The sequence below is a fragment of the Anabrus simplex genome, chromosome 3 (genome assembly GCF_040414725.1).
Source record: "Anabrus simplex isolate iqAnaSimp1 chromosome 3, ASM4041472v1, whole genome shotgun sequence".
Taxonomy (NCBI): Eukaryota; Metazoa; Arthropoda; class Insecta; order Orthoptera; family Tettigoniidae; genus Anabrus; species Anabrus simplex.
The window spans coordinates 453412419-453438745 of NC_090267.1; the positions used below are offsets into that span (position 1 = coordinate 453412419).

Sequence of the window (26327 nt, forward strand, 5' to 3'; positions counted from 1 at the left end):
TAATTAAACTGTACAAAAGACGGTAAACTTTGCATAATGTCGCATTGGAGTCCTGTTCAGGACTTTTTTACTAGAAGAAAACCGGACAGAGTGAAATGCAATTTATGTTCTATTTTTTGCCTGCTGCCATTTCTTGATGGATAAAGTACTTTTGTATCCATCTCTCGGCACAGGCCAGAGTAAAGTGTAGCTTTCACCGAAGTCCCAGTCTCATCCATGGCTGTGACAATATGGAAGCTGCTGGGGTATGGGTGGTGCTGAGTAATTGCATTCAGAGCACGACTAGTGCATCTGAGTGTAATGAAAGGTGTTGCTCATAGGGTCAGTCATGCTGCAATAGCACTTTCTGACCCAGTGAGGAAAGCAATGGCAAACTACCTCACGCCTCGTCTTGCCTAGTACGCCTCATTTTGGTGCTGCCATTGGTTTTTGCGGTTTTGTTATAACCGCATAACCTGCGTTGGTTCTATTTGAGGATCCAACCAGCCTCTGGGCTGATTACCTAACAGACACAGGCCAATACATTCAACTGGTGAAAATATTCTTGAATTAGTTACTTTTAAACACCTGCACTGCCATTGTAACCGTGTTATGTGTATTTCATATTGACCGGAAAAATCTTAACCTAAAAGCAGCCTTTAAACATGATTATTGGCGCGAATTTCAGGGTTCCGACTGTTCGTTCACGTTCCGTGCAGCTTTATGCTGGACATGGCCATAACTACACACAGGCACACACCACACAGCACGTTCCGTACAGGCACATTCCCGCTGGCGCGGAGCATGTAATGTTGCCTCTCGAAGTTCTCTCTACACTGTGCAGTTACAGTCCCGAGTCCCATGCGCCCACTGCACAGTTCAGCTAGTAGGCGAAGGGCAGAGCATAGTGGCGCTTCTGACAAGACAGCGAGTCATTGTCTCCGTCTCGCTTGAGAATGTTTCAGAACAATTGACACTCGGTGTTCTGGAACAGCGGAACATAACTGTGCACCGGCACAGTGTGCCGAAACAGGGACATAGTGCCCAACCCTAGTGCATACCGTAGGGGCCACTGCGTAGGCTACTTAGAGCCACCGGCAGTGCCAATACACTATGAGGGACTTTGTCTCTACCGAAAATGATGCCTGCTTGGCCATCAGATGATATAGATGTTGATACCAATTGTATTATAAATTTACTCATTCGGGACAAATATTTCAGATTCCCTATGGAAATAAACATCTATATCAAAAACAACACTACTAAAAGAAAAACCCAACACTGCCACATATTCCACCACTTTCAATGAAGACGTCTGCAGTATTACTAACATCTTCAAGAAACATAATACCAAGATTTTCTTTCGAACCAATTATAGGAATGTGGAAATAGTACATAACTCCAATTTAGTAAACAAAACTAAGGTCTTTCCAAAGTCAGGTGTCTACCGATTTAAATGCAATAACTGTAATTCTTAAATGGGAAAGACCGGACGCAGCATCAAAATTAGGTACATGGAACACGTTAACGCGATCAAATACAATAAATTTTCGGCGGTGGGGCAACATATACATGACGTAAAACACAGTTTCACCACTATAGACCAAGGCTTAGTAATTCTCAGGACTTTAGAAAAAGGCCCTCTCCTTGATGCCTCTGAAAACTGATTTATACATCTTGATCAGTTTTTTAATTTCAACCTAAACCTAAATGAAATCTCGGAGAAACCTAACATCTTCTTCAACTTTCTCATCACAGTTTTTAAAAGCATCAAGTTCTCAAGTAGGCATTCGATCTTTCACGCCATACACAACATCTTCTCGCGCCACATGCCCCTACCACATCGCCCTCCAGACCCGCCTTAAACACCTTCCCCTCATCCCCACATTCCCCAAGCCCCTCCCGCCCTCCCCTCCTCCCTATACCTCTGCTCCATCCTTGCTTACGCTCTTGCTTTAGTTCTCAACTCCTCTCCACATGTTAAGCTTCACGGCACGCTGCGAAGGGTGAGCCTCATACTCTTTTTGCTTTATTTTGTCTTGTCTCTTTGAGCCTTCTGCATACTAAATTAGGCCTCCTTCTTTCTTTAGGCCTCACGTTCTGCATCGGACTGAGAAACCTTGGTCCTGCACACTAACATAGGACCCACATGTATACAGCTATCCACCTTCTAACGTGCTGGTACAACATAAGCTTAGAAGACTCTGTCAAACAACAGCAACAGTACAAAAGTTGCATCCCTCTTTGAGACTCGTTTTAAGTGTGAACTTTTGTTTCATGAATTGTATCAATGTATGTATATTGTTGTATATATAGATTTTTGTCCTCTTGCTCCATTTATGTGATAGACTGATGATGACACTAAAAATGTGTCGAAACCGGTACCACAGTAAACATGTTGTAACATAATCCTGTGCAACAGAATTGTATTGTATTGAAACAGTGAAAATGTTAAATTCAATTTACCTTTGTGATTCTCAGTTCAGTACAGAACAACAATGAAGTTTTTAACTTTAAAAAGAACCAAGTAGGGCCTATGCGAAATTCCGCCTCAGACAGATCATATCTCTACTATGGAAACATCTGCACTGAAGCAGCCATGATCAATTATTTTTACATTTTACTCCCCGTACTTAGGAATGGGAGTTTTTTTTTTTTCATGGTTATGGATGGAGGAAATGCCATTGCATGCTACAGAATGGTGATGATGATTCATTCACTTCACAAAAAAAAATATTTCAGTAGACGTTTGACATATGATGGTCATCATTGTATTGTTCTTGTAACCTCTGTCTGGTGCCATTTCAGCCTTCCAAACTCAGTATCTGTGTGGAAGGCAACAGAACTCAGAATGTACATAGTTTGAACTCATGTTGATAGATAGACCTGTAGATATAATCATGGCGAATATGGGACAATCACTTCGCTGAAAGGAACTATTTTTCTTTAAAATATTCAAGTCATCATCATGTGAGGTTCATTATATTGTTCTTGTGAATGAGAGATAACAATCTATATCTGATGCCAATATCAGCTGTTGAAACATTTTTGTTTTCTCAGTATCACTGTGAAAGACAGACAAAATAGGTATTTTATATATAGATCATTGCTGCTATTGTTGACAGAAAAAAAGGAGTAGAAATGTGTGTTATGATGTGAATGTGTTACATTTCCAAAAATATTGGGAGTACTCCATGTGCTGTCAAATTGTCAAATATATGTTGGTATGTACTGGCTTGCCATGAGTATATTGTTTGGTGTCATATCTTGTCAAAATACATCCACTGTAAGGATAGGTATGTATCAGCAGAGTAATAGATTGAAGCCAGTATTCGTTTATTATGTCCATGATAGGGCAGATTTTCTCAAAGCAGTCAGTACAATCTGATTGCTCAAAACAGTAAATATCAGAGTGAATATTATCTTCAGAATTGACCGGTACATTCTTGTACCTGGAAAGAGAATTGAACGTACAGTGCATAACAGTCTTGTTTGTACACCAATTTATTGCAACGAAATAACTTAAAATTTTGTATACAATTATTGTGTTGTATTTTATTGCCCATATCGTAATAGATACACTATTAAATAATGTAAATAATAAAGAAACGGATCTGTGATCTTACAATTTAATACACTGTAAGTTTCCTATCTCTCTTACTAATTTTACAAACATATAAATCTGCATTTAACTTGAAAAATATGAAATATATGCATTTAAAATGGAAATTATGAAAATTAACATTCATTAAATAAAATACACACTCGTCGGACCTTGTACTCACACTTACTTGTTACCTGCTTACTTACACATACGTTATTTGAAGGGCGCCAGCTGCCACTCAGTGCAGCAATAATAGAATGAGACTCTTGACTATCTCTAGGGTGTGGGGTAATAAGCTTACTTTTGACAACATACCATATAAGTTCTGGGAAAAGGAGATTGGCGTTCGGTTTCCCCATTAATTTTGAGGTTAAGATATTTTACTGTCATTGAAATAAAACCATGAATTCGTTTGATAGAACAATATATATTCTTTAAATAATATATCAAAAAATAGTGAGTCTTGTTGCGATAAAACAGATGAGAATATGAAATTATGACATTGCAACTGAAAGAAACTAGGCATGAATTTGAATTCTTCTTGACCGGACATTTAACAATTTATACGAAATATTTCCCTCACTGATTCACTTGACTCTACCTTCAACACTTTTAGTGTAATCACGACGTATTCCTTTGATCTGGTGTTTACTGTAGATGTGTCACGCCTAACTTGGTGATACATCCTTGTGACTGCTTCTTCTCCATATCATCTGACTTCTTTGTAAGTCAATATGGTATTACCTCTTGGCAGGTCCAGGGTTGCCCTCTCTGACTCCATGGTAAGACCTTGCATTCGTGTCTTCCACTAAGTGACGGACCAACCTTTTGGTCTCACTCTCTCAATGACCAATAATTAATGGCTCACTGAGTCTTCACCATCTCTCGTTCACACTCGTTGACTGACCAACTAAGGCCTCTTGATCTAGTAGACTTCTTCACTGTACTGCTTCCGTTTAAGTAATGACTGACGCTACAATATGCACCCACCTTTTATAGACGTTGGTTGACACAGCTACGTAATCTCCAGAAATAACAATGACATACTCCCACCTACGCGACAGATATTACACACAGTGGTGAAATAGCCCGGGGCGGCCGACTCTCTGAGCACATATTCTAAAAGCTCACGATGACGTAGCCATGACTTGGCAATGACTTGGCAGAATCGCCACCAATCTTGCACAGTGTACCAACGTTACATCCAATCTCTGATATAAACAACAATTCTCACTGTACAGGTATTGAGTGTTATTCTACACATACGTATATATGCATACATCTAAGTACAATCTTGCAAGCAACAGGCATTGCAAAATCGAATTGAATAAAAATGATAATTACAATAATAGTAACAATATCACAGATAACATAATAATAATAATAATAATAATAATAATAATAATAATAATAATAATAAAATCATACAATAATAAAAATACAGATATCATCTTGTAACGGGATTTGAACCGTTACAACACATACCAGCAATGTACCAAAACCGGGCATTTCATCCTGCAACAATCTTGTTTGTACACTTACAGAAAAAATGAAAAGTTCACTCCAAAACACTTGTTACCTTGAATTTAATACTCTGATGAGTATCCTCTGGCCTTGAGAATTGTCCCTTCGCTGCATGGAATGAACCAGTTTCTCACATCTCTTGGGTCGGTTTTACCCCATTCTTCATTGACTATAGGCCTACTTCTTAACTGCTCAAGTGATTGAGGTTTCCTTGCCTGAACCCTTCTTTTTAGATCGACCCATAAATGTTCTATGGGTTTCAAGTCAGGGGATTGGGCAGGAGTTCGCAGTTGCGATGGTACGTTCCATATCAGCCACTGCTTGCAAATATCACCTGTGAGCTTGGGGTCATTGTCTTACTGAAGGATGTAGCGAGACCTCAACTCCATTTTTACTGCACTCTGCTTGACTTTGTTCTTTAAAATGTTTAAATAACCCCATCTGCCCATGATGATTTTGCTATTTCTCACTCCAGAAAACGATATGCACCCCCAAATCATAATTGATCCACCTCCATATTTTACGGTGGGTAGCATATTTGCAGGTTAATTGGCTGTATTTACTTTTCTCCATACATAACTGTTTCCGCCGAAATGTATAGAGATATTTTGGTGTAAGCTGACCAAATAACTTTGTTCCAGAATGTAAAATCCTTGTTTTCATACTCTCTGCAAAATTTCATTCTGGCTTGTCGGTTTGTCTTAGTAACAAATGGCCTTTTCCGTGGTCGTCTACCGTGATAATCATATTTCCACAATACCCTACGAATTGTCTGACTTGACATTTTCTTCATCGTACTTTCTTCCACCATTACGCGGATCTTAGGCGCACTTAATTGTGGATTCTGTTTTACTTGTTTCACATTATAACGTTCATCTTGCCTATTCAGTATCTTTTCTTTTGCTTTTTTTGGCAAATTCTTTGTGGTTCCTCAATATCTGAATTTGTTCAACACCCAGTGCATTGTGGAATGCGGTTTATTTACTTTGCGTCCAGTTTCACACAGATTAATACCCTTGCAATCCGAGAGATACAATTACATTTTTTAGTTCGTCACTTAACTCTGTTCTTTTACCCATTATGTAACACACGGCCTGGTCCACTAACTGCAAAACTATACACTCTAGCACAGCACAGATATACACCAGCTAACTAGGAGTGTTCCCGAATGAATGCAAGGTAGGGAACATGTACAAACAAGACTGTTGCAAGCAAATAGGACACTACAAAACATATTTCACTCCTATTCTTTTAAAATTATGTACCGAGACTTTTGATCGCTAACATCAAGTTCTAAACACCTTGTGCAAAAACTTATCAAAGTCTCGTGCGTTATTTAGAAATTATGAAGACATTATGTCTGCTAAGTGGGGTGTACAAACAAGACTGTTATGCACTGTATTTCTTATCCAATGTGATGTCTTCCTTAAAGATATACAGTAAAACGTCGTTAATTCGAAGTCGTTGGGACTCAAAAATCGGACTTCGAATTACGTGATTTCGAATTAACCGCCAATTCGCAATTCAGATGTACCAACCCTTGCCGCGTTACGAAATATTCTAAGGCCCGTTACTGCATGCAGTTAACCTTGATTCACAGTTTATACCTTTCAAATGCCATGAAAAAAGAACTATTTCCAAAATGTATCCAAAAAGGTGCATTTACAGTGTTCAAATAATGCACTTGCATATCTCACTGGCAAATATAACCTCACGCAACGAAAGAAAGGGAGAAAAAAAAAAAAAAAAAAAGCACGATTCAAACACGAGGAGAAATCTATGCTGGCTCCCATGTGCAAGTGCTTTATTCATTGGAGTACTATACTGTATGCATTTTAGATGCCTTGCATTTACACAGAAAGTACCCGATGCCCTTAAAATCAAACTTTCCTATGACTCTATCCTTGTACGAATTCCCGCCATGGCACTTTTCTCGTACTTCAGAAATGTAAACACTTACCGCGTCACAAAGCATTCTAAGACCCATTAATATATGCAATCACCTCGATTCACAGTTTAAACCTTTCCAAGGCCATAGAAAAACTATTTCCGAAATGTATCCAACAAGGTGCATTTACAATGTTCAAATAATGCACTTGGATAAATCACTGACGAACATAACCTCGCGCAACGAAAGAAAAAAAGAAATCACACAATTCAAAGACGAGGATAAATTATGCTGGTTCCCCTGTGCAAGTGCATTATTTTTTTGATATCTGTACTGTTTGCATTTTTAGATGCTTTGTACTGGAACGGAAAGTGCCCGACTTCCTTAAAACGTAGCTTATCGAACTTTTCTATGACGAGGGATAAAGTTTCTCGCATCCCCGGCTGGCACTTTCTCCTTTAAAACCATAAGACCGTTTGGGCTCGCATTAAAATAAAGCAATGCAGTTTCATCGGCAATGACAGTATTGTTCGGTGCCTACGAATTTATTATATGAGCCACGCTTTTTCGTCAACTGTCGGCATCGCCAATGCTCGCCCATTCTGTTTTCCCGCACACTGCCTGTTGCGTGATATTACGGCGTTCCTGAAAAGGTTGAATACAAAAGAATTCCGATTTCATTCAACTTGGCAATCATGAAGCGCACTGTAGACCCACCGAAGTGAGTGTAAGTGCGGAAAGCTACCCCTCCACGTTCCGGAACACGCGTTCTATTATGATGCGGATACATTTCGAGTTGAAATTACTCGAACATACTATTGTTTTAAAATGTAAAGGCAGTTTCGAATTAAAAGTCTGAATTTCGGTAATGGGGCCGACATTGTACTTCGAATTACGAATTATCCGTATTTCGAATTAAACAATTTAAATAACATGCAAAACTGTATCTCATGTTTCCGGGAACGAGAGCTTCTTCGAATTACGTGGGATTTCGAATTATCGAGGTTCTACTGTACTGAACAATAAATTTGAGGAGGGAGACGTCTGAACCACCCAGTCCGACAATTATTTGAGAGTCCGACAACAGTTATTTCAGAACGTATGAGTTTGCATGGGCATTTAGAAATTAGAGAGGTCATTAGCAAACTCTGAGGAACAATTAATGGTGATGAGCTGTAGTAATTTTGGTATGCAACACTGCATTGATCTAATTAAGAATTTCAGGTACTTGCCAAAACTGTGGAAACCACGATGTACACCTTATAACAGTACAAGAGGAAGGCAGAAAGACAAATTTTGTTGTTATCATTGTTAACTTTATTTCCACATTGGACAACTTGAATCTTCCATGTAGGTATACTTTTTCTTTGAAGGTTGTACTGTTTGATTCTTCTTATCTGCCCAGTACTTCTTCATTCATTCTGATCACAGTGTTCATAATTCATCTGAAATCTCTACAGGCCTTCTGTGCATCATTTCAGTTGAATATGTGTGATTCTTAAGAAGGGTGGTAATTTTATTCTTGTTGTCTGCATATTTAATTTCGAGCCCAAACTGTTTTGAGATCCTCTTGAATTTCTTTGATCCAATGCTCTCCTATCTTCTTTCCCAGGTAATATAATGTTATATATTGTTATAATACATAATAACCAAAACCTTGCAGTTTAACATGTTGTACTATTAGATTGTAGTGGTTGCATTTTCCTAGTTTTTGTTTTGTGTACAGTTATGCATGCTGGAGAAGGCTGTATATGTTGCTTGTGTTCTGCATTTGCACAGAGGAATCTCAAAATCCTGCGTATGGTGCTGGTATCCCAAACCTTCTCTGTTCCACTTCCATCTCCATCTAGCCTGTTAAGGTAATAGCTTTAAAACTATTTAGTAGATGTGTTCCTAACATTTTATTACTATTCCATGTAACATTGTTAGTATGGTAATCATATACTCTGGATTTAAATCTGAATTAAATATTTGCTTAGATGTCTCCATTCATGTAGGCATAACTTGTAAGTCACAGTATTCTTGTCCTTTTTTAATTAAAACGTATTTTTGTCCAGTTTTGAGAAGTTTTGCTAATAATACAATGACACATTTTCATACCAAAATGTTTTTTCATTAGGAACAAGAACTTCTATTAACTGAGTAAAAGAAATGTTAAAGTCATGTAATCTCAGTATACATATAACTGTAACTACACTACATTGTCCTTAATGACCAAAATACCTATTGGCCTAACTGGAACTGCTTTAGTATCAGGATGACTTAAGTCCACTTTTGACACTGCCTCTGTCCTATTTGAAGACTTTCCTCTAAGTTTCACAGATGTTTGAGGTATCTTCTTCCATTCCTGTTGCAAGGTGGTAAAGAGTTCCCTAGCCGTTTTGAGGCTGTGTGGTCAGCCCTTCAACCTGTGGTGTAAACTCATCCCATAAATGTTCAGTTGGGTTTAGGACACAGCTTTGGGCTGGCTATTTGATTTCATTCACTCCCATTTAGACAGACCACTGGGTTATGGCCTTCGCTTTAAGAACGGTGCATTGTCATGTTGAAAATGGCCATTTCTAAATTATTGCCACAGGGTGGGTAGCATAACATTGCCCAATATTGCCTGATAAGTTCTGACATTCATAATTTTAGGAACAAAACCAGTGAAACAAGACCAAACCATGTGTAACAGACCCACATCATAATGCCGCTTCTGTCAAATTTCACTGTGGAAACAGTGCACTCCATAAGAAATGCACGGCTGGCAGTATTCGCCGGTTCATGTCTATCGCATTGTCACAATATGTACAGTGGAACCTCGATTCTCCGTTTTTGGAGAGACCCTGAAAAAAACCTACAACACGGGAAAACTGAAAATCCGGGAACAAATGAACCATCAACAATTTGGCTAAACCTCACAAAAAAGAATAATATGTTTACATATAATATTACAAACACCCCTAAACCAAATGAAACTACAGCCCCAATGGGCTTTCCGCCTACCAAACGACCGCTGCTCGGTCCAAAGGCCTGCAGATTACGAGGTGATGCATGGTCAGTGTGATGAATCCTCTCGGTCATTATTCCTGGCTCTCTAGTCCAAGGTCACCATCTCACCATCAAATAGCTCCTCAATTAAAGGTAATTGTGGAATGAGTGAACTTGGAACTAGCCCTCATATCCACGTAAAAATGCCTGACCTGGCCAGGAATCAAACCCGGGCCCTCCGGGTGAGAGGCAGGCAAGTTTGACCGCGGGGCTGGCTTCAGACATTAATTACCAGTATGTGACTTTAAAAACTTGAAATTTTACATTCAATTTACCAGGGAAACTTTGTCGGATTCCTCTGAAAGCTTCTTTCAGTTCAGCAACTTTGATCAGTCAAACTTTGAAAAGCCTAACAACACCAAGCCAAACAACAATCGACCACAAGTAGTTTTTAATTCTCTAATCTAATAAAATAAAGCATATTGGATACAAAAGCGTCCAACATGATGGTAAAATCTCTTTCTTTAAATTTTCCATTGTAATTTGGTCACCGGTATACTGTTTGTAGTCTGTTTATGGAAATCTTGTACCGCGTAAATTAAGCCTACATCGACTTTTAAAGGTGATGTTGAACTCAAGAATATGGTTTCGAATGTAAGTATCGATTCTCAAGTTCTCGAATGCATTATATTCAGTTCTGCCTGTCACTGATCACAATCAAATTGGAAAGAGGAAAAATATCATCGAAACTTCTGAATTTACGGTTATTCACAATCTTGAGCTCAGCTGGAAAGCACGCTCGCTGTACAAGTTGGTACGAGTGCAAAATTATACAAAGTTTTTAAATGTAACATGTGCAAATAAAACGACTATGGTTTTTATAGCATTTTAACACAAAAATGTGAAATTCCCAGTCTTATATTAGGACCAAAACAGTAATAGGCAGTCCCAAAACCTACCATGGCTTTAAGGTGCAACATTTGTTCTGGTCTCGATAACATAGGTGGACAAGAAATACTTCTTACTACATTTACTGTACATAACACAATTCAATACGGAACAATCATGAGGATAATGACCTGTAACATAATCGTATACGAAAATATTAAAATGCTAAATTTGTGTTACTTAAGAAGGAGCAGTTTCGATTCCTGCCTGAAAGCTCAGTGACTATACAATGCCGTGAGGGAAGTGCCGAAAACCTGTTCGGTGATACACTAGGAAAAAAGTAATAAAATTAACATCTAGCCCTGGACATAATTTAGACTTTTTTTCAATTTGACGAAACTCATTCCGTCTTCAGGTAGAGCTGAATGTATTAGAGAACTATTTAAAATAGTTTTATTTGAATCCGCCTAGTCAATACGGATCAACCAACCATATTAACCTATTATGGTTAAGTTTATCAACTTTCAAGTGGAGCTGTCGAAATGCGCTCTGTCTCCTTCCAGTTGTTGTGGACACACTCTGCTTTGTGATTTTGATTCTCTAAACAATACCACCCGAAGGTGGTCCCTTATGCAAGTTCACTTTTCCGGTATAGTACTTCCTGAAATTACCTCAGTGATGGGACGTTAACACCAAGATCTGTAAGTGTGCTGTAGCCGTCCTTTCGTGAGATACAGTTTCTTGAAAAACGCTTGATTGAGAATTTAGCGTTGATGGGACTGGAATTTCTGGACGGTTAGTATGGGAAACCGTTTCTTCGAGGAACGGATAATGCGGGAGTTTCACAACGTTTTAATTAGGATGCTCACGGTACCACATAATTCGAACGGATAATATGGGAAAACGTACTTTCCGGGAACATATAATCGAGATTCTACTGTAGTGTGATTCCTCACTCCACGTTGTTATGGAGCCCGCAGGCAGTGTGTTTTGTACCACTGTAATTGGTGACACTGTTTAGCAATCCTTGGTTTATATATTGTCCATAGAATCCAAGTACAAATACCTTCCAATGAATGGTACAAGTACAGGCATCACTTCCAGGTGCCAATTGAAAGTTTGTGGCTACAGTTTCGAACAAAACTTGCAGGTTATACTTGACCACAGATTGAAGGCTTTGACGGCTCCTTTTTGTTAATTGTTTTGGCTTCCTGGTCAGGGTGGGGTTTTCATACCTCCCTGTCATTTCCATTTCACACCAACATAACTCACTGCCTATTCAGCCCTCAAGACTGACAGTCATTGTGCTTACATCTGTTTTTCGACACTATAAGTCCTTAACTTTGTAGAATCGTCTTTTTTTTTTTTTTTTTAATTTTTTTTTGTATTTCGTTAGGGCCATCTATGGAGCATGGTGCTTGTGTTTTAGCTGTTTCTTAATGTCGTCGTCGTTGTCTGCCACAATTGGTGTTCTTAGCGGTTGATTTGGCAGCTCTTTTCTTGTTGGTACCTCGAGCTTTCCTGATGGCCCATTAGTCCTTCATTTTCCGGCTAAATTCAATCTTATGTTCCTCAGACCATTTCCTGGTCTCGTCTTTTGGTCTGTGGTAACTTCCGTGAGGGATGTTACAAAGGATTTAGTTTTAAGAGTTGTATGATACTTACTCCGATCAGCTATGTCGTTTTGATTTATATGGAGTTCTGAAAGGTCCTTCTCCACTTGCTTCATCCACACGAATCCAGTAGCTTTGCCCTTGTTAGCAGCCTTGAAGATCCTATGGGATAACCTATTTGAGTCCATTCTGGATAGGTGTCCGTAAAAAGCCAGTCGCCTTCTTCTGATGGCATCTATGAGATTTTCTTGGTGTTTATATAGCTCACGATTTGGTTGATACCATCGGCTTCCATCTGGTAAAATTCTTGGTCCCACTCTCCGTCTCAAGAACTTTCTTGTACCTCGAGGGCTCTTAGTGGGGTCTTCTTAGTTAAATATAGACACTCTGCTGCATAGAGGACTGAAGGTCTGATTACTGCATTATAGTGTCTTAGTTTGACATTCATCGACAGATTTTTTGAAGCATATAGCTTTCTACAGGCATGGTAAGCCTTATCTAGTTTGAGTCTCCTGTGTTCAAGAGCCATTGTTTCACTGAGGTCCTCTGAGAACCATTCCCCAACGTACTTTACACTTTTGACTCTCTTGATGTAGATATTATCACTGACTCATCTTTCCAGGGGCATCTTTGATGTTAGTAACAAACTCGGTCTTTCCTATGTTGATCAAAAGACCCTTTTTAGCCGCTATTGAGTGCAGTGTTTGGAGCTGAGTAGTAGCCTCCTGTATGTCATTTGCCAATAAAGTCAGATTGTTTGCAAATGCTAGGCATGGTATCCTTAGGTTGTCGGCTTTAATCCCCATCCGTAATCCAGTGTCCTCTGGAAGGAATCTCATCCACTCTCTGATTATCTTTTCCAGAACGCAATTAAATAATATACATGAGATGCCATCTCCTTGTCTCTCCAGTTTTAATGGCGAAACTCTCCAAGAGTTGTCCTCTAAACTTTACTCTGGCTGTGGTATTGTGCAAGGTGGCTTGCACCAGCCTATTGATCTTGTCGTTAAGTCCTAGTTCTCTTAATGTCTTATAAAGAGTAATTCTGTCTGCTGAGTCGTTACTTGTAATTTGCTTTCTGGAAGTCGACAAATATAGCTACCCATTGTCGGGCTCTTGACTTGCAGGATTGAAGTATACTCTTCAGATTTTGTATCTGCTCGGTACAGGACCTCGATGCTCTGAACCCTGCTTGATATTCTCCTAACTCTTTATCCAACTGTCTTGTTACATGGCGTTCCAGAATCTTGAAAAATATCTTATAGGTAACAGCAATGAGTGATATTCCTGTGTAGTTACTGGGATCTGTTTTGCTTCCCTTCTTGTGGATTGGATGGATAATGGCTGACATCCAATCATCTGAGAGCCTCTCACTAGTCCATATGTCCAGAATTACTTTATCTATGCTCCTGAAGGTCTGTTCTCCGCCATGTTTTAGCATTTCTGCTACTATCCCGTCTTCCCCAGAAGCTTTATTATTCTTGAGTAGTTTAATTATATCTCTGACTTCTTCATAGGTTGGAGGAGGGATAAACTCAGTATTAGGATTAGTTGGTTCTGTAACTTGGAGATGTTCAATAGGTTCTTCTGCATTTAAGAGTCCTTTGAAGTAGTAAGCTAGGGTCTTGGTACAATCGCTGTCATTAAGACACAGGGATCCATCTGGTCTCTGGAGATGTAAGACAGGGGAAGCGAATTGGGTTGTTTGTTGGTTGAGGCCCTTGTATAGATCTCTAGAGTTGTTCCTTACAAAATGCTCCTCTGCTTGCTTAATCAGTTCCTGGTTGTGCTTCCTCTTGGCCCCTCTTATGATGCTCGACTTAGTTTTCCTTTGTGCAATAAAGACTTGTAAATTAGCTTCGTTCTTAGGTACATTCCATTTAATCCTCGCTAGCCGCTTAGCTTCTATAGCTTTATCACATTCGCTGGACCACCACGGATGCTTGTTCCCTTTAGGTCTATTGGGGATTGTTTCCTGAGCCGCTACTGTTACGGCATCCCTAAGCTGATCCCATTTTGTAGATGTGTTAATCCTGTTGGTATTATGAATCCGTCTCTCTTGCTAACTAGTGCTGCCTTCTTTGAGTTTGGTGATATCAAACCTAGGGATCTTCGTGTTTTTTGCTAACATACTCGTGGTCTTTATTAGTGGTTTCAGGTTCGTTTTAACGAGAGACAGGTAGTGATCATAGTCAATGTTGGCTCCTTGTATCACCTTGACATTCATAATATCCCTGTCGTGCAGCTTGTCTGTTGCTACATGGTTTGTTTGGAATTCACCCACCATGCTATTTGGGCATCACCATGTCATTGCCTTTCTGGGAAGGTGTTTGAAAGCTGTAGACATAAAAAGTAATCCATACTTGGTGCAGATACTGATTAAGCGTTCCCCATTGGTGTTGGTTCTCTTATGGGCAGGATACCTTCCGACAATCTTCCGGTATTTCTGTTCTCTACCGATCTGGGCATTGAAATTGATTTGGTACTTTGCCTAGGGTTTCCTCAAGGGCATCCCAGTACTGGTTTGTCTTTTCTGGGTTTTTCCTGTTAGTCATTGGTAGGAGCTTGGAAGTTAATCATAGAGTATCCCCTATTCTTGCATCTGAAGGAAAGCACTGATGTTCTATCGTTTGGTGATGAAAAGTCAAGTATGCTTTTAACCAGTCAATGGTGTACTGCAAACCCAGTCCCAAGGAATGGTACATTTTCCATTGCTCTATTACCAGGTTTCCCTTTATATATTCTATATCCTTGAGACTCTATGGCTTCTTCATCCGGAAACCTAGTCTCTTGGAGAGCTGCTATACTGATGTTCTTGTTGTTCAGTACATCAAGTGTATGCTTAAGCTTTCCAGTCTTGATCAAGGAGTTTATATTGATTGTGGCTAGATACGTAATATTTCGTTTCAAGTTTCGTTTAGATCCGACTGGGTCACATGAATGTGTAGGTCCCCCAGAATCCGATGATCTACTTGTGGATTGTCTACCACCTGAGGTATTATGTTCATTAAGTTTGTACTTCATATTTGATACAGTCTATCACACAAGTGATTAGGTTAGGTCACCCGAAGGTAACGAGTTGTTAACTATCAGGGTTGTAAGCCCTGAAGCCCCCAGCACTGATCGGTTCACTGACCTAGTTTCCGCTGGGATTGGTTACCCAACCTCCACTGGGTTGCTCAGTTTAGCAGGGACACCTCGTGCAGGTTACGTGCTGGAGTTGGAGTGAAAGAGGCTAGTTGGATTCTCTTGCTGAATCCAATATGTTATGTTGCAGATGGCTGGCAACGATGCATTTCACTCCCTTTTGTCCGGAGTCACATGGACTCCTCCCAGGTTCATTCCCGGAGCCCTTTTTTTATTTTATTTATATAGAATTCACTAATAGATAATGGGTTTTTCATTGTTGCTTAAGAAGATTTTCTTTTTTTTTTTTTCTATTTGTTTTATGTTGCACCAACACAGATAGTTTTTATGGCGAAGATGGGATAGGAAAGGCCTAGGAATGGGAAGGAAGTGGCCGTGGCCTTAATTAAGGTACAGCCCTAGCATTTGCCTGGTGTGAAAATGGGAAATCACGGAAAACCATCTTCAGGGCTCTCAAAAGTTGGGTTCGAACCCACTGTCTGCCGGATGCAAGCTAACAGCTGCGTGCTCCTAACCGCACGGCCAACTCGCCCGGTGGTTAAGAAGATTGACTTGGGGCTAGCATATATGTAACATTTTTGGCTTCACCATATCAGTACCATAGCAAGAAGAAGGACTCTACATTACTAATACAAACATAGGCACTGCAGCTTCTGATTAAAATACTAAATTTAATTATGTTTTAAACAGCAGTTTAGATGTTCAGATGTCAGCTCTTAATATATAATAATCTTATAAAATTATTACTATACCGGGAATGGAGTGCTTTGTGATTGCAACTGTAACTAAGAAGTTTTAGGGTATTAGTATGAAGAATTTTACTCTCAGATGATCAGGAAATGTAATTTAGACTGCAACAAGGAACAGAACTGTTAGCATTTTAATGTAATTTTTTATGTAGATGATTTATTTTAATGTGAATTTTTGTTTTAACATTATTATGTGTTGTAGATTTATGTTCTCCTTAGGGATTTTGAGATTTTATTAGTCACTGAAGAAAAGAATACATCTGTTCTCGAAACATGTACGGTGTTAGGATGTAGTAAATAAGTAAACATATACTATTTTTATATTAATTGTATGAGACTAATAATCATGTCGCATTGACCTCAGTAAACTCTTTGTCATACATCCATTTCGACCACTATAGCTACTAAACATTTCTTCAGAGCACTCACAGCCTTACATAAGCTCACTTCCATTTGATGAGGGGTGATAGAATGCAGATGTTCCAGGGATAATCCCATTTGTCTCTCAAAAATTTTTAAATTCTGCTGAAGTGAACTGGCCTCCATTTTCAGTGGTAATAACATTAGGAAGTCCAAAATGTGCAAAACAATCCCTCATTACCTCAATAGTTGATCATGTATCAGTCTTTGACATTTGATAAACGTCTGGCCACATAGAAAAGGCATCAATAACAAGCAAATACATTTTGCCATTAAATTATCTGAGAAAGTCTACATGAATACTATCAAAAGTATGTTAGACTTCTTCAGATTTTACCAATTTTGCCTTTTCTGGATCTCTCGAATTTCTCGTACAGGGATGACAACTTTTAACATAACATTCTATGTCTTCCTGGCCACCAAAAATATTGACGAGGTAGCATTTTCATTTTTACAGTTCTATTGTGAGCACCAGGAATCTCTTTTACTAGTTCCTCATGGAATTTCTCAATCACTATAATTCTGTATCACTGAGTAAGTGGCTGCGTGGTTTGGGCCACAGCTAACAACTTGCATTCAGGAGGTAGTGGGTTCAAACTCCACTGTCAGCAGCCCTGAAGAGGGTTTTTCATGGCTTCCCATTTCCACACCAGGGAAATTCCGGGGCTGTACCGTAATTAAGGCCACGGTCGCTTCCTTCCCATTCATATCCCTTTCCTATCTCATAAGCGCCATAAGATATGTCTGTGTCAGAGCGACATAAAGCAAATTGTAAATATATATATAATTTGTTTATAGCATAGTAAATGACCGAATATCTTCACTCAGTGGAGTTTAATGTCCGAGAGGCTAAGCATATTAGCCTTTCACCCTTATTAGGATATTCATACAAGAGTACTGCCCCTAATCCAATATTTGATACATCACAAACAAACTTTGAGAGGAAGAGAGAGATAAAAATGAGCTATGCTCTGTTCTGATGCTAACAAGGATTTAACCATTTTGAAAGAATCTTCATACTTGGTAGTCCACTTAAATTCTGCTTTTGCTTTCAACCCCTCAGCACAGTGTATTTAAATGCCCGGTCATCTCTGTGCTGCAGGAGAAGTTCTGAGCGCAGTGTTTAAACTTTATCAGATTCATGCGAGGCTTCATTCAAAGCAACACAACTTTGGTACCATTTGACAAATTTCAATAAAACATTCACGTGCATGTTTAGAAAACTCTATTCTTTTGTTAAATATTATTCTATCTTACCTTAATAGCTGAGTTAGTTGTGGAACGTCCTGAAGCATCCCTAAACGCAGAGACCCGCTTCGCAGTCTGGACACTAAAATACTGTCTCTCTCCGAATTTCCTGTTTGTAGCACACAACATAATTGGATAAATTTTGAAAAGTTTGGAGGGTCCCTGATATGTATCATGTGCCTCATCGTAGCTGAAATGCATAAAATTGCTAACTGATTCAAATATATCCATTGAAATAACAGACCCAAAAATTGGCATAGAAAGAATAGAGCTTTTAGAAAAATAGCTTTGTAATGTAGGCTTTTGTATTGTAGCCATTAACATAAAGAGCAATAACAACGTGTATATCGTCCTTCGTGGCTGGTTTACAACCCCACATTCTGGAATGAAGTGGTAATAGGGGAATGTCGGGAAGTATCGGACAGTTCAACTTTTCTGTCATAATTTGTTTATGGAATAGGAAAAAATTCATGTAATATATTTTATTAGCATCTATATCCATATATCAATGTACTCACTAGAATATATTTAATCCCAATTAAAAACACGGACAATATTAACAAATTAAGGAGGTCATTACACTTTCGTAAGTTTGAAAAATGGATGGTGGTATCGGACAGTCAATCTTTTTTAACAAAAATATTTTTTTTTTTCACATTCAAAATACATACAAATATACGTTTAGCCATTTTGCAAATATCACACTCAGCATTGAAGATTCTTGATTGACTAAAGAAATATTTAGTCATAAGGTCATTTAATTTATCAAAAATATGTCCACTTGCTCCTTGTTGAAGCCTACTGCTCGCTGCAAGCTGATAGACTCAGCCGTCCTCAAACGGAGGTCTTAATGCCTCTTCATAAAATCATAAAAAGGGTCTTTCCTGCCGTCATTTTAGTTTCATTAAACCTATGTTCAGCTCTCAATTCCTCAGCAAATTGATACACAAGTTTTAAAAATTCTTTTTTGATGAGTGGCATGAGCTGACTGTCGGGGCCTTGATATGCATGTACAGGTCATCCTCTTCTTCATCTGAGAATGTTCTCTGATAAGTCTCACTGTTCGCCGTACACGCTTTTATTGGAATCTCTTTACCAGTTTCAAGAGCTTTAAGTCTATCATCTAACGTGCTTTTGTGGAACAGAGGAACATTGACTGGCCTCTCTAACACTCATTCTATTGTCCCTGACACTATTCACGACTAATATATTGCTTTCTTCCCATTATCCTCATATCTTCTCCATGCTTACCTAAAACAAAGGATAGTACTATCAGTTCCCCGGACAGAACTGCAACCTATGTGTCCGATACCACACGCCAGTTTCGTGTCCGATACTGCCTGAATGACTCCCTTAAGAAACAACTGGAACTGAACTAGAACGTTCGAAAAGAAACTGATTCTAAACCCACGATATTACAGAGTAAGGAATACTGCTTCTGCTAATGTACTTACAGTTCAATGCAACTTGTCCTTGTTGCTGCTACTTCTTGGTAAAAATAAATCCATGGCGGCCGAAAATCACACAAAGGACAAAAATACACCACCACTCATAAACGACCCTGCCTTTCGACTGAATAGGATGGAAGTTAAATTGAAATAATAAATATGGTAGTTCAACCTATTCAATACAAGTAAATAAGAAATGTAGAGATTACATTCTTATTTAATTAAAAGTGGAAATGGTACCGGTTTCGACCCCAGTCTGGGTCATCATCAACAGATTATAACTCAAAAAACAATGCATAAGTAAGAAAGAAGTTAACAGTCAAGTCCACACAATATCAGTTGAAGAGGCGATATAAAAATGACGGGGGTTGGCACTGTAAAGTTCAGACAAAGTGGAATGTAAGTCAATTAAAAGAAGTAATGCGTAATCTTCCGAGCATCAGCACGGCACACGCAATGTTTGGCACTGTTGCACAATGTTCATGAAAAGCAGAGAACAGTTAAATGAGCCAGACTGCATACAACGTCAGGCACAAAGTCACAACACAATCCAAATATGAAGATCTAAAGTCATGAAGAAGCCAGAGACGAGCAGCTCAACCGAAGTAACTTGCAAGCTCCAGAAGATCGGCGCGGTGTTTACAACGTCAAGTACTGTAGTTTCATATGCTGACGGAGATTGAAGGATAGATTAATGATCAAGTATTTGCTTAGTTCACGAAAATGTACCTATATATATATATATATATATATATATATATATATATATATATATATAATTATAATACGATTCAATATAATATACTTCATTTGACATTTGACTGATGATGCCCTCAATGAAGGACGAAACATATCTCAAGCGGAATTAATAATAAATTCCTAAATGTAAAATTTATATGTACTGAATAGGTGACAAAATAAACCATTTAGCATCCTACATTACATGCATTGGTCGACATAGTAAGCTTCTTCACACTAATGACATGGTCGACTTCTTGATATGTCGTGAAACTGTCATAAGGACACCCTCCTCCCTCAGTGCTACTTGAACTAAATCTTGCAACGATGTTGTGTGATTTTCCTAGCAAACTTTGTAAAACATCTGTCCTTTCATTACACCTCAAACAAACTTGTCTTCCAGCTTTTCCTCTAACATACTTCCATAGGGCGAGTTGGCCATGTATTTACGGTCGTACAGCTCTGAGCTTGCATCTGGGAGATAGTGGGTTCGAATCCCACTGTCGGCATCCCTAAAGATGGTTTTCCGTGGTTTCCCATTTTCACACCAGGCAATTAATTAAGGCCACGGCCAATTCCTTCCCACTCCTAGCCATTTCCTATCCCATCGTCGCCATAAGACCTATGTGTCAATGCTACTTAAAACAAATTCTAAAACAGAAGAAAAAAACATATTTCCAAACTTGAAGTCGCTAGCCTTCCCCTGAATTCTTATGTACCACTGCCGAACTGTTTCTTGAGATAACTTAGATCAGAAATTATTCTCTCTCTTTGAAAATAGCTATCCTTTTGTTATTAGTAGGCTGTGTACCTGATCTTGTTATCTTTTGTTATGTTGGTTGTATTTTATCATGAAAGTTCACATTCATTAATTAGTCTGTTGTCAGTACAAGTGAAATGTGCTCAGTGTAGCTGTATCTTGTGCCTTGTGAATAAATGAATACTGTTGCTTTAAAAGATTACGTAATTCTTCATTTTATCTTTAGGGAGTGTTGGATCTCGCAAATCCTTCAGTATTGTATACGCCTCCTCCCCAACTAGCTTTAGCAACACTGCCGCTCCCCAACCAGCATTAACTTGATGCACTGTGAAATACTGCTCCGTCCTTTCTTGATAGATATTCCAATCATCTCCACAGTGATATTTAGACAAAGGAGCAAATACAGTTACCTAAAACAAAGGTGATCTTTGTCGCATGTCCAATATCAGCCACAATTTCAGTTTCCACATCTTCAACTGGTGAAGTCATATTTTATGCAGTATGATCTTTATGCATTTAAAATTTCCTAGGATAAAATAATTCATATCCCGATCTCCACATGTAATTTTTTTAATAACATTTCTTACATAATTTCCTTTTAATCAGATATGGCATAAAAACAATAGGATTAATAAAGTGAACATAACATCACTTAACAGTAACTTAGTAACTACAAACATTACAGCTACCTGTTGAAAAAGTCTGTTTTAAGATATTTTACCTTGTTGAACATTTAATATATTTCAGAATACTTGCAATACTCCTGTATATGGCATATGTTATATAATAGAGGAAATATTTTTCAAATTTCTCAGTGTGAATCTAATTATATACTGCTATTTATATTTACAGGAATTGTTCCGTCAACACCATGTGCAGCATCCTGTAGTCATTTTGAATGGAATGAAATACTCGGACATCAAATTAGTTGTGGAGTTCATGTATCGGGGTGAAATAAAGGTATATTTTGTATTTTATTTCTGTTGTCAGTCAGTTCTAACTGTATTCCTGTTTTTAATTTGTCAGTAGACAAATTGTGTACGTGGTAAGAGTGCATTTACTTAAGCCAGGTACATAGAAAGGGCCAAATTACAGTAAATTCCACTTACTTAATGAGGCAAATAATTATTTAATTTCTGGTTCCCTTTTTAGTGTTCCATATCATTTTTTTCATTGTGTGTAGTACGTGATAGGATCCAAAAGTTCAGGGACTGTGTGCACCCGGTAAACAACAGACCAGTTGTTAAAGCAACAGTATGTGAAAAGCAAAGACTGATGCATGCGTATTTATTCCTTGTATCCAGATAAATGTAATCATTCAGTATCTGAGTACTGTACTGTTGTTGGGATCTTGATTTGTCTGTTTTAATTATGTCCATCGCGATGTGGACTTAAACATAAGTTAAACATAAGTGCCTCTCAGGGAATCATTCCCATATCATTTCACACCACCACCACCACCACCTCTACATTCTCACTTCCTTCATCTTGTCCAATGAAAATGCTAGTCTAAAGGACTTCAGCTTAATTTCATTCTTGATCTCTAGGGGCTCTTATGTTGCGAGTGTGAGTTGGCAACCACAGGTCCTTTTGTTGAGTCTAGTATTGCTTCTGCTTGCTAGGCTCCACAAGTTCATCTTCCTCAACTAACTCTCTTTGGCAGCTGTTGTTCACTTTCTATCCCAGTGGTATTAGTTATATGAGGCCTTGCATGCCCTTCTTCAAAAGGTCGGGATTGTTCAGTTTTTTTTCTGATTAACATACATACGTACATACATACATTATCATTATAGACTGTTATGCCTTTCAGCGTTCAGTCTGCAAGCCTCTGCGAATTTACTAAACGTCGCCACAATCCTCGATTTGCAACTAGTGTTGTGGCCTCATTTAGTTCTGTACCTCTTATCTTTAAATCGTTAGAAACCGTGTCTAACCATCGTCGTCTTGGTCTACCTCTACTTCTCTAACCCTCCATAGCAGAGTCCATTATTCTCCTAGGTAACCTATCCTCCTCCATTCGCCTCACATGACCCCACCACCGAAGCCGGTTTATGCATACAGCTTCATCCATAGAGTTAATTCCTAAATTAGCCTTTATCTCGTAATTCCGGGTACCCTCCTGCCATTGTTCCCACCTGTTTGTACCAGCAATCATTCTTGCTACTTTCATGTCTGTTACTTCTAACTTATGAATAAGATATCCTGAATCCACCCAGCTTTCGCTCCCGTAAAGCGAAGTTGGTCTGAAAACAGACCGATGTAAAGATAGTTTCGTCTGGGAGCTGACTTCCTTCTTACAGAATACTGTTGATCGCAGCTGCGAGCTCACTGCATTAGCTTTACAACACCTTGATTCAATCTCACTTACTATATTACCATCCTGGGAGAACACACAACCTAAATACTTGAAATTATCGACCTGTTCTAGCTTTGTATCACCAATCTGACATTCAATTCTGTTGAATTTCTTACCTACTGACATCAATTTAGTCTTCGAGAGGCTAATTTTCATACCATACTCATTGCACCTATTTTCAAGTTCCACGATATTAGACTGTAGGCTTTCGGCACAATCTTCCATTAAGACCAAGTCGTCAGCATAGGCCAGACTGCTTACTACATTTCCACCAAACTGAATCCCTCCCTGCCATTTTATACCTTTCAGGAGCTGATCCATGTAAACTACAAACAGCAAAGGTGAAAGATTACAGCCTTGTCTAACTCCTGTAAGTACCCTGAACCAAGAACTCATTCTACCATCAATTCTCACTGAAGCCCAATTGTCAACATAAATGCCTTTGATTGCTTTTAATAATCTGCCTTTAATTCCATAGTCCCCCAGTATGGCGAACATCTTTTCCCTCGGTACCCTGTCATATGCTTTCTCTAGATCTACGAAACATAAACACAACTGCCTATTCCTCTCGTAGCATTTTTTCATTACCTGGCGCATACTGAAAATCTGATCCTGACAGCCTCTCTGTGGTCTGAAACCACACTGGTTTTCATCCAGCTTCCTCTCAACAACTGTTCGCACCCTCCCTTCCAAGATGCCAGTGAATACTTTGCCTGGTATACTAATCAATGAGATACCTCGATAGTTGTTGCAATCCTTCCTGTTCCCTTGCTTATAGATAGGTGCAGTTACTGCTTTTGTCCAATCTGAAGGTACCTTACCAACACTCCATGCTAATTTTACCACTCTGTGAAGCCATTTCATCCCTGCCTTCCCACTATACTTCACCATTTCAGGTCTAATTTCATCTATTCCTGCTGCCTTATGACAATGGAGTTTATTTACCATCCTTTCCACTTCCTCAAGCATAATTTCACCAACCTCCTGCCTGAGCTTGGTTGTTCACAACACCACCAGGATGATTTCCTTTTACATTGAGAAGATGTTCAAAATATTCCCTCCACCTCTCCAGTGATTCCCTGGGATCTATTATGAGTTCACCTGAATTACTCAAAACACTGTTCATTTCCTTTTTCCCTCCCTTCCTAAGATTCTTTATTACTGTCCAGAAAGGTTTCCCTGCTGCTTGACCTAGCCTTTCCAGGTTGTTACCAAAATCTTCCCATGACTTCTTTTTGGATTCAACAACTATTTGTTTCGCTCTGTTTCTTTCATCTACATACAACTCCCTGTCTGCCTCGGCCCTTGTTTGGAGCCATTTCTGGTAAGCCTTCTTTTTACGTTTACAAGCTGCTCTCACTTCTGATTAACATTAAGAAGCAATTTTTGGACAATGTTAGGCTTGCAAGTCCTAGGCAGTCTTTCAGTTTCATGCCCTTCCTGGCTCTTATGTTTGCTCAGTTGTAGGGAAATTCTACAAGAAAATAGATATGTACATGAAAATGTTCCTTATCGACCCATGGCGTGCACTGAAATCTTCCTTTCTTTAGTTCCTTTGCAATCTCTAAAGATTTTAGTTGGCATATTCTAGTTCACATCTTTCAGTTTGCTTGTTGCTTGTTGTTTTAAGGGGCCTAACATCGAAGGTCATGTGCATTTTGCTCTTGGAAAACTCTACGATCACAGTACTTTTTAATAACATTTCCGGCACGTAAAAGAACTCCTGTGGGACTAAATTCCGGCACCTCGGCGTCTCCGAAGACCGTAAAAGTAGTTAGTGGGATGTAAAGCAAATAACATTATTATTATTAATAACATTTCCTCCTCCTTCTTCTTGTTCTTCTTCTTTTTCTTCTTCCAATCGCAAATGCATGTTTCATCAGTATCATGTTTTCTGCCAATAACATAATTTCCAATGGTCCCAGTTTCCATCACATCGTACAGTAGTTTCCCACTTGCAGTAAATGACTGCAAATGCTTTCTTGAATTCATCACTTGTTAATCAGCTGGCGCACTGTGTGGTTCTGGTAACGTATGCAATTATTGTAATTGGTTCTGGTAACCCAGAAGTGAACGACAGAGCAAGATTTCACCCATTGCCAAGTCGTGACTTGGAACTGCTGTTGTTGCATTGAAGCGCATGTGGAACCTTATATTATGAGGTCAAAGTATGAAAGGTTTGAATATGACCTGCATCTGATTTTCAGAAACAGTGATTTTTGGAAAGAGAAAATGTGCCAGTACTATTCGTGATTTATTCTGTATATCAGGCTTCTCAAATTTTTCTCTTTGTCAAAATCTTAGAGGAAACACTGTTCTGCTTGATTTCTATTCTCACCGGGCGAGTTGGCCATGTGGTTAAGGGTGCGTAGCTGTTTGCTTGCATCCGGGAGATAGTGGGTTCGAACCCCACTGTTGGCAGCCCTCTAGATGGTTTTCTGTGGTTTCCCATTTTCACACCAGGCAAATGCTGAGGCTGTACCTTAACCCTTACCCCTCGAATTAAAGTTCTCTGTGTTGTCTCTACTACTCGTATTTAAATGTGAATTTTTATCTTATATGACCTGTATTCGTCTTTCACGATTTTGGAGATAGCATTTGCGTTTAAATGATGTATTTAGGCTATACACGTTTTAAGCAAGCTATACTGGAGCAAATAAAAGCAATATGTGCAAATTAAGACAAATTATTTTGCATTATTATTATTATTATTATTATTATTATTATTATTATTATTATTATTATTACTATCGTTATCACATACCGATTGGTTTCGTTAATAATTTCACTGAACAAATTATCGGTAAACAGCAATTGAAAAACTCTATTCTGTCTCTGGTTTCATACCTCGTGGTAGTTTGTAGGCTGCTAAACGGCGATTTCTTGAAATCGGGATCAGTTGATTTATAATTGTGCCAGCCATCAGCATTAGTCACATGTTGGGTTATGGTACACAAGCCGAACATCGCCAGTTCACTTTTAGGGTATAAGG

General features: G+C 38.8%; 1 protein-coding gene across 2 annotated transcripts in view; it reads left to right on the plus strand.

Annotated features, from left to right (window-relative positions):
• LOC136867426 (uncharacterized) overlaps positions 1-26327 on the plus strand; it is a 168686-nt gene that overhangs the window by 63427 nt on the left and 78932 nt on the right. For both annotated transcript variants that reach the window (XM_067144627.2, XM_067144628.2), the window contains exon 4: positions 21832-21939. In XM_067144627.2, coding sequence (XP_067000728.2) covers positions 21832-21939 — 108 coding nt within the window. The remainder of the gene's footprint in view (positions 1-21831; positions 21940-26327) is intronic.